The 10,088-nt window shown below is 45.2% G+C and overlaps 1 protein-coding gene across 1 annotated transcript in view; it reads left to right on the top strand.

The window, feature by feature from the left end:
• The first annotated feature begins 7,408 nt into the window (after positions 1-7,408).
• ITPR1 (inositol 1,4,5-trisphosphate receptor type 1) overlaps positions 7,409-10,088 on the top strand; it is a 183,029-nt gene continuing 180,349 nt past the window's right edge. The window contains exon 1 of the mRNA XM_054387579.1: positions 7,409-7,500. Coding sequence (XP_054243554.1) covers positions 7,409-7,500 — 92 coding nt within the window. The remainder of the gene's footprint in view (positions 7,501-10,088) is intronic.

Genomic DNA, 10,088 nt, shown 5'->3' with positions numbered 1-10,088 from the left:
TAGAATTTGCAGTCAGAGGTTGAAGAATTAAAATCCCACACAAAGCAGACATGTGAGATGTGGTATCAACAACAAAATAGCTTCAGATAGTTTGAAAAGCCTTGCAGAGTTCAGTTGTTTGAGGTGAGGAATAGCAGGCTGTAGAAATGTTGTCACCAACAGTCCCTGTAAGGGGGGAACATGACTTCAAACAGGGGCCTTGACTCTCTGTTCTTCAAGGAAAGCAAACTTTCAGCATTGCTCTGAAGCAATCGAGATTTAGATGAGTGATGGGAGAAATTAGTGTGAAATGTTTACAGAGCAGTTGCATTTCCTATTCTGGGTTGTTGGGAAAGCAGCTGTCTCATCAAGGTATTGAGCAGTCAGTTTGATCTCTAAGGCTTTGCACTGTTAATTCTACTTCCAACTACTGTTAAGCAGTGGAGTTTTATCAAACTATAGATTCATAGAATGGTTTGAGTTGGAAGGGACCTTAAGGATCATCCAGTCCCAACCCCCTGCCATGGGCACAGACACCTTCCCTTAGCCCAGCTTGCTCAAGGCTCCATCCAGCCAGGCCTTGAACACCTGCAGGGAAGGGGCATCCACAGCCTCCCTGGGCAACCAGGTCCAGTGTCTTTCCACCCTCTAAAGGATTTCTTTCTATGGATTGAAACATCTCAGAGTTGAATTTCAGTGACTCTATCAACCTTATTCTGGTCTGCACATGTACCTGTGCGACCTGTCCTAGGGGATACTTTGGCAGGGAGATGGTCTCCAGAGGTTCATTCCAACCCCTAACATTCATATGGTTCTGTCCAGGGCCATCAGATTAAGCATAAAATCTGTTTGTGCCCTAAAACGTGACCTGAGTCCTTTCAATCTTGCTGAAAGCCTGAAATAGTTATGAGGGAGGGTCTGCAGAACTTCACCTCTGGTTTGGAGAGGGATGGTGGTAAAGGGCTTTGTACAAACACTCTTGAAGTGCTTGGCTTGCAGTTCAGGATGGGTTCTTTTCATTTGGGTTTTGCTCTCTGAAATGCAGCTCGTTTTGAGGATCTGCATAGAATCTCTAAGGAAATAATGACAAATGAACCCCATAATTACAGCACTTTCTGTTCAGTCAGAGGACCAAACCCACGGTCTTGTGATAGAGATTTGTGTTCAAGGCAGAGTGGAGTAGGAGGGGAAAGGCACGTCCTGAAACTCCTCAGAGGAATAGAAAGTTTTCCTGGGCTTTATTCACTGCCTGGGTTTAGGCTTATGCATTTTCAGCTCCAATTCCAGAAAGCAGAGCTGTGACTGTCAAGTGGCTTAGAAAAGCAGTACCTTGGTAGGAAGAAGCTACCTCCAAAAATAGAGAAACCTGCTGAATTGCAGAGACTTAGCATTGTTTTCCTGTGCAAATAGGCAGTGTATAAAACATTTAAAGATACACTGAGTTTTATGTGGCTAATGTACATGAGAAAGGCATCACTAACACCAAAATGCAAGCTGTCAAGGCTTGAAAAATGCTGTAGAATATGTTCATGTTTCAGGTGATTTTTTGATGTTTGTGGGTAGATATTGTCTACTTAGCATAGAGTCATAGAACATTAGGGATTAAGGGATCTCAGAGATCATTTATTCCAACCTCTCTGCCATGTCAACCAGTCTCAACTGCTCAAGGCCTCACTCAACCTGGCCTTGAACACCCCTAGGGAGGAGGCATCCACAACCTCCCTGGGAAGCCTGTTTCAGAGTCTCACCAATCTCATACTGAAGAACTTCCTCTTCAGCTCTAGTCTAACCCTGCTCTGCCTCAGCTTCAAACCATTCCCCTTTGTCCTAGACACTGTGCTTCCTAATGCGCAGTCCCCTTTTGGTTCCTATTTCATCTCTTAAAAATTTAATCTGTCAGTCTTCAGTTTAGCGGGAAAAGGTTATTTTAGACTGGGTCTTAGGGAGATCATCTGCAGAATAAGTGTGGTGAGACTCTGGAACAGGCTGCTCAGGGAGGCTGTGGATGCCTCCTCCCTGAGGGGTGTTGAAGGCCAGGTTGTGTGAGGGCTTGAGCAGCCAAGTGTAGTTGAGAGGCTTCCCTGCCTGTGGCAGGGAGGTTGGAGTGGATGATCTCTGAGGTCCCTTCCAACCTGAGCCATTCTAGGTTTTTAAGAATGTGTTTTCTGCTGTCACCTGAGTTAAACCTCATAATGCTGGTTTGCAGAAACCTGACTTGGCTACATTTGGGAGCTAGTATAACCAGACTGCCTTTGTTCCCTTATCAGGGAACTTCCTTATCTTCAATTTGTCAAGTCAGTTTACCTAGAGGGATTCTTGTTTCCCCCCTGCCACTGTTAAAGTAGAACAGGGTAGCGATGCTCATGGGCTGGAGAGGACTGTGTTGCAGCTGGAAGGTGGTGGGTTCCTTGCAGGCCTCCTGTGGAAAAACCATGAAAGCTGGGATTGTGCAAAGGTTTTCTTAGTGCTCTCCCCTCCAGCATTCATTGATTGCTCTTGGCACTGGTGTATCTAAAATAAACAGACTGCAGGGTGATGGTTGTGAGGGCCACTGCTTTCTGAGCAGCGGGATTGTGCTTTTAGCCCCAGGAGCCAGGTGCTGAGAGTGTGGGTGAGAATCCCTCTGCTTCCAGAGGGCTTCTGGTTGTCATCTTCATGTCTTTGGCCAGTGTGATGTGGGAAAGAAAGCGTCCTCTCCCTGGTCCAGTGGACAAGCAAGGATGCTTGGGCTGACGTGTCCAGGAGGGAACTTGTTCTCTCAAGTCCCTGTGGTCTGCCTGTGCTGAGAACTTCAGATAAATGTGCCAAGGTTGATAGTTTTTGTTTTTGTTTTTGTTTTTTTTTCTTTTTTTTTTTTAGTGCTTCAACTTCTGGGTTCTCCACCTGAAGATGCCCATAGAGAGGTCTTGTTTCAGGGGGATTAGCAGATGTTGACAGAGATGGTTTTAAAAGGTTTTCAAACTGGGTACCTGGGAACTTTGCTATTGAAAACTTTCTAGATGGACTTTTGCCTCATATCTTCCATCAGAAGTGGAAAATAGCCAGTCTGAACACTAAATTATCAGCTACCTCAAGCAAATAATTGATCAGTTAGTTGAGCAATTTTGTTAGGTGGGGAAAAGAATCACACAATGTTAGGGGTTGGAAGGGACCTCAAAAGATCATAGAGTCCAACTTGCCTGCCAAAACAGGATCACCTAGAGTGGATCATGCAGGAATGAATCCAGGCAGGTTTTGAATGTCTCCAGGTGTCAAAAGAGTCTTGTGAAGAGACTATGAAAGCAGCTTTAAACTTAATCAGCTGAGAAATTACTCTCTTCAGATCTTGTGTGTAAGGAGATCAGTTGGGTCATTTAGTGCCTCACTCCCATCTGCCAGTCCAGCGTGTTGCTGAGCATTGGCCAACCTCAGAAGCAGCACAGTTGAAGATAAATGTTGGGTGACCTGACTTCTGGTATTGGGCTATTAAAGAAGATGGACACATCACAGAAACATTCAGGTTGGAAAAGACCCTCAATATCACCAAGGGCAACCAATAACCCTACTCTACAAGTACTCACCCCTAAACCATATCCCCAAGCACCACACCCACATGCCAGGGTTGGTGACTCAACCACCTCCAATTCCTGACCACTCTTGCTGGGAAATATTTTTTTCCTAATGTCCAGTCTAAACCTACCCAGTTGCAGCTTGAGGCCATTCCTCCTTCTTCTATCACTAGTTATCTGTGAGAAGAGTCCAGCACCAGCCTCTCCTCAACCTCCTTTCAGGTAGTTGTAGAGAGCCATGAGGTCTCCAGCCTCCTCTTTTCCAAACTAACCAGCCCCAGCTCCCCCAGTCGCTCCTTGTCAGATTCATTCTGCAGTGTAGGTGGTGCAGTTGTGGCTGTGGGCAAGCCCTAGGAGGAGCAGGTATTTGACAGGCCCCCCAGAGCTGGAATTGGCAGTGTGCGTCAGCAGAGCCTGGAGGCACGCTCCAAGTATATCCTGCTGCGGTGGAGATAACGTCATGGTGGAGATAACATCCTGCTGATGGGTGGTAAAATGGGAGATTCGGGAAGAATACAGGCAAGGGATGAGCCAGGGTTTAGGTGCTAAATGTTGCACGCTTAAGAAAAGCTTTAAAAAAAACTAAGATTCTTGTAGCCAGATCAACCCTTTCAAGTCTTAACTCAAGCAAAGCTGGTGACCAGCAGGAATCATGAGGAGCGCAGCTCTGCTGTTAGGCAAAGAGGGAGGCTAGGGATCAGCAGTGCTACAGGCACCCTGAGCTGCACAGCAGCAGAATCTGACCCTAGTGATGGATTTAGAAGCTTGCCCAGAGAAAATTGAGAAGGATCTGGTGAAGAGACCAGCAATGAAATGAAATCTTGCTGTGTGCCTGGACTACGTCTAGGCTTAAAGTGAGCTGTTGCCCATAACCATGAAATGCTTACAGGGGAAACTGCTGAGCAGCTCAGTCATGGAAGTGCCAATGAATTGCAATAGGGCTCATTCTAGGGGTTTGCACTACTTGGGTATGTTGGGGTTACAGTATCGTGGTGTATGTCAGGATCTCTCTCACTCAAGAACATCCAAGAAAATTGAGGCTCTGTTTTGGAAGGTAATGTAGAAATTAATCACTTGGGAAGGGGCCCCAAGCAAGGATCATCTGCTCCAACCTTTTAAGTGATGGTGGAGTTGAAACAGGTAGCCCAGCACTGTGTTAAGCTGAGTCTTTGGACTGCTCCATGTAGGGAAATCCACTGCTACCCTTGGGAGATGATTCCAGTGCCCATCCTTGGGCCTGGTTTTTGGTCAATGGGCTGAAGTAATTTCTTTTTCACGCCAGGAAAAAAATTCTTCTCCTCTTTAATAGAAGTCAATAACTTTGACCTTCACCTTCTTTGGGAACAGCTGTGGCAAACATCTGCCTCTTCCAAAGGAAAAATGTAGTCCAGGAATCTCCTTCACACCCCAGACGGGATACTTTAAATGCTGTTGGAGAAAGGGGTCAGTTGGAACTATCTGCATTGCTTGTTGACTTGCTGCCTTTTTACTTTGGGCTCTGTTAATTTAAGGCTTGGCTGAGGTCTTTAAAGTTTGTAGTACAAGGTTCATAACTACCATGCAAGTTGGGAAGTAAAGGAAAGTTCTGGTGATGTTAATTCAGTCCCTCAGTGTATTTCTGCATGTTTTGTGGTACACATCTTAAAATAAGTGGACAGAAACCCAGCTCTGCTTATCAGGAGAGAATGGGAATGGGCTGGCTAACATATGCAGGGGCTGAAGGCCTTGGCATCCAACAAGCAACCTGAAGCTAAATGGGTTGCTTCTGTGTGCACACAGATTTGATTTCAGAGGAGTTGAGACTCCTTTTCCCTGCACATGAACTTGACCTGTTCTTTGTTTTGTTGTTGTTTTCCCTGAATTTGTTTTAAATTTACAGATGGCACAGGGATTTATGGGCATGAGAAAGTCTCTAATGAGCTTTGAGGTAACAATAATGGAAGCTGTTGTGAGTATTACTGCCACCCCCAGTAAGATTTTTGAGGGAGAGGCAGTGAAGATTCAGGTTTTTTGCTTGCACTTTCATATCTGCAATGCATTATCAATGTCTTTTAAATCTTCATGAATCTGTCCTTGTTGAGCTTCAGCCTTGCTTAATAAACTCAACCCTTACTCTCCTGGTAAACGAGATAATGTTGAGTGAAAGGGAACATTTATCCCCTGTACAATGTTAGGGCTGTGCTCCATAATAAGCATAATTTCCTGCTGCTCAGCTCTCTTGGTGGTAGAACATTTAAAAGTGAGTTGGGTGTGATGATGGAAAGGGTGAAAGGGTTTTCAGTTTCTTTTTCCTTTAAATCTGGGAGGCTGTTCTGGGGCAGTGTTAACTGGCCAGGCCACCTTGCAGAGAAGGAGCATCTTGGAAGAGCTCTGCTGCTGCCTGCTGCTTGAAACCTCAAGCAAAGCTCTTCTGACGTTTTGAACTTGGTGATCAAAAAGCCTGGCTTAGGAGGATCTCCAAGAAACCAGAACATGGCCTTGGAAATGCCTTTGAACATCTGTTCAATGGGGCTTCTTTTTATCTGGACTCATGTTCTTTGTCTCTCTCTTTGTTGCTGTGTCAGACAGCAACTGTCTATATTTATTTAAATGCCAGGTATCCCTTGATCTAGAATTTGGGGTTTGAAAGATGATGTAGGTAAGTTTTGAATGCTCTGGAAGCTACAAGACCCAAGTGGCTGTCTCCTCAGCCTGATTTTTAGGCAATCTTTTCGAAAAGCAGGACTGAAGTGTTCCTGCCTGGTACATGGTTTAAAGTAGATGACTGTGAAAGATCTTAATGATTATGTTATGTGCAAAGTACTGTTTCAGTCAGGTGTAGTTGGTGGTCTTCACCTAATGCTGTCTTTGGCAGTGCAGCTGTAAGCAGGTGGCTGCCTCGGTGTTGGCTGTGTCAATATTTTTTGATGTGTCCCAAAAATATTGACATGAATCATGGCAATGTTTTAACCTTCCAGCTCCCACCAGCTCCACTCCAGCACACCAGAGGACCTAGAAAATACCTTGGGTTTTGACAAAGAGCCTGGCAAAAAATGTGTTGTGATTTTAGGTGGTACAAATAATGTCTTAGGCAGGCCACCCTCCTTCCTTCCCCCTTTCCCTCTCAGAAGTTAAAATATTAAGGTGCCAGACTGTGTCCAGAGAAGGGCAACAAAGCTGCTGAGGGCTCTGGAGAACAGGGCTGGTGAGGAGCAGCTGAGGGACCTGGGGGTGTTCAGTCTGGAGAGGAAGAGGCTGAGGGGAGACCTCATTGCTCTCTACAGCACCCTGAGAGGAGGCTGGAGCCAGGTGGTTGTGAGTCTTTTGTCCCAAGTAGCAAGTGACAGGATGAGATGAAACGGCCTGAAATTGTGCCAGAGGAGGTTTAGGCTGGAGATGAGGAAGAATGTCTTTGCTGCAAGAGTGGTCAGGGATTGAAACAGGCTGCCCAGGGAGATGGTGGAGTCCTCATCCCTGGAGGTGTTCAGGAAGTCTGTGGCTTTGGCACTTGGGGCCATGGTGGTGTTGGATTAACAGCTGAACATAATCTTAGAGGTCTCTTCCAGCTGAAACAATTCTGTGATTTTTATGCCTGGACTGAAATGGCTGTGAGCATCTGCTGGGATGGATGCAGCTACTCATAAAGCAGTCCCACACCAAAGGGGATGCCAGTAGCTGCTTGTTTTTGTCCTTCAGTTTATTTTTCTAAGCAAGCATTTTGCCATGCTGTGTTTTCTTTGATACCTGGCATTCCAGCACAAGAAATCCTTCAGTTCTTCAAACAAACGAAGAAACAAAAGCAAAGGGTCCTGTTGTTGTAACCTCCAGTAGCTTGTGCTGAGAAGTTGTGCCTGCTGAATGCTAACCTTGTGCTTTGTTCTTCTAGGGGCAGTAAGCCAGAGATGACTGACAAGATGTCGAGCTTCCTTCATATTGGAGATATTTGTTCTCTCTATGCAGAGGGCTCAACAAATGGATTTATTAGCACTTTGGGGTAAGAGGAGCTGTTCTTTTGTACTGAAAACATCCTTGGGAAGGCCTAGCAGAACTCAGCTAGCTAGCCTGAGCCTGGCTCCCAGGAAAGACTGAGTAAAGCAGGGTGGATTTATGTACACATTTGGTCCTGAATTGAAGTGACTTCAAGTCAGTACAGCCAGATAGATGTCAGGAGGATGAAGACTGCATCGATGGCTGTGGTGTGGTTTGGATGTCCTTGGTGGGGAGGAAGAAGATTGTCAAGTGAAGGTGTTGGGTAGAGGGAATGAAAGCAAGCAGATGGTCTTCATGTTGTTGTTTGTCCCGTGTCCATCTGTGTGTCCCGTCCTGTCCCTCCCTGCCCTTCCCAGTCAGGAGTGAATAGACCCCAGTGCAGTTTGCTGACTGGAAAAAAAGATGTAGCATAGGTGATGTCAATAGTTTAAAAAGTAAAATAAAACACATATAAAAGAAGGCCCAAGGCAAATTGGGCTTCTCATTGGCCCCCTTCCCAAATGGGGCTACCACCAGCTTACCACTCTGACTAGCTTTGTCTGACAATATTTGAGGTTTCTCATACAAAGTGTCCTTCTTCAGTCCAAGGAGAACCTATTTTGAACCTTCAGCTTTGCCAATAGCCAGCATCCTGGCTGGCTCCTGCCCCTGGCATGCTTCCCTGCAGAGCTCCTTTGCACTTCCTTCTGCAGACACATCAGTGTGGGTGTTCTGCAGGGGAGTGCCTCTTAAGCAGTACAAGGAGCATACTACTTCCTTAACCCAAAAGCAGCCCTTCACCTAGGAGAAGCAAGAGTTGGCAGAGAAAAGCCATGGAGTTGAACTGCAGCTCTGAGGAGTGACAGGGGATGTTTTATTCTGCTGCTGAGGAGAAATCTCTTGGATCATCAGAGGCTGGCAGAGGAGCTGTGTACTGACTTGGAAGACCTTGCAGGGGGTTGGATGAGAAGCTGCAAGAGCACATCTGCCACCTCCTTTCAAAGCAGTGAGAAATTAGAGGGAGGGAAATGGCATGCATGACACACTGCTGTGGGACTTCAGTACTGAATGAGTAGCAGAGCAGCAACCAGGAAGCTTGCCGGCGTGGTGAGTGGGCACGCACACAACATGCTCTTTCTCATTTCCACTAGCCCTAAGGGCCTCGGGGGGGTACAATGACAGCACAGTTTTTGATGCCTACTGTCCAGATGCATCTGATAAATGGAGCTTCCAAGCAGGGTACAGAGACAGCATCCTGGTAAGTGTCTCATCAGGAAACGATGGGCTGGAATCTCATCCGAGTGACTCCGAACTAACTTGTAGGTTTAGTCCTCTAGCTATTAGGATTGTGGAAAATAAGGGGGCAGAAAAGGAAGCAGACACTGAAGATGCACCATGATCTATTATAGGAAAGAGAAGAAAATATGGGATGCTGCCAGAAGGGAAAGAAGGTATGCTAAAAGCAAGGGATGTAGTAAGTAGGGTTGGTCGAATAGTATTTGGCAAAGTATTTGACACATTTCCCAGGTACTGGTCAAATATGCCAACTGCACTCTGCAGCACTCAACCAGCTGTGTAACTGGCCAAATACTATCTACTGGCACAATGACCTGAGCAATATGATACATTTGTCTATTTTTTTTGTTTGTTTGTGTTTTTTTCCCCTTCCCAATATTGAAGCAAGTTTGGCAGTAAATGATTCCAGCCCCAGTAGAAAGTTGTGATGTGATGTCGATCCCCATACGGTGCATGATGAACTATCCTGCAGTGGCTGTGGCTGTTGATGGCATTGCTGAGCAGAGGTTTTTCACCATGGGTAGTCCTTCTAGACATTACAGGCCCTATAAGCTTATCTGTTTTCCTAGGCTTGACAAGATGGTCTCATGGCAGGTCTAAAGATCCCTTAGTGTTACAAGCATCTCTTTGAGCTGATTAGTGCTGTTTTAAGGTAACTGCATTATATAATGGCCACACATCTTCTGAGCCTAATTTAAGCCAGAAATCCCAATTGCTATGTGAAACATGAAATGCATTATCAGCTTAAGACTCCATAATCCAATTAGTTTTGTCCCATATTTAATTTAGTCTTTGTCCTGGAGAAAATTAAAGCAGCAAAGGAAAGATGATTTTTTTTATTTTTTTGGGGTGTAATTGTGCTCTATACCATGTGGAGTTTTGACAGTCTTATGTCATAACAATGTGTAATGACTTGTTCATGTGGTTAATGGCTGAGAAACAGATCCCACTCTACATTCTAATGGTGTTCTAAACCTTTTGAAGAGTGTTGCTATTTAATATTCCTATGACATGACTGTTGCTTAATCAAGACTTTACTCTTGCTGTTTTCCCAAACTCAGTGCTGTCATCATGATGATTACCTGTGTCCGATATATCCTCTTCTCTGCTTTTAGTTTGAATTCACCCTCTAAATTTCTTTTCTTTGTTTTTTTTCTTAGTAGTTTGGGAAGTTCCTCTTTCCTTGGAATTGAATCTCAGAACAAGAGGGATATATTGCACTGAGGTTATCTCTGTGGGAGATGATCAGAGGAACCCATTTGGTTGGAGAGTTGGGGGTTTTATTTTTGGCCCTTTGTTCACTAGAAGCAGACATTT

This window comes from Indicator indicator, chromosome 15 (genome assembly GCF_027791375.1).
Source record: "Indicator indicator isolate 239-I01 chromosome 15, UM_Iind_1.1, whole genome shotgun sequence".
Lineage (NCBI taxonomy): Eukaryota > Metazoa > Chordata > Aves > Piciformes > Indicatoridae > Indicator > Indicator indicator.
The sequence above is the reverse complement of the archived record's forward strand: the minus strand, read 5'-3'. Positions and strand labels throughout refer to the sequence as shown.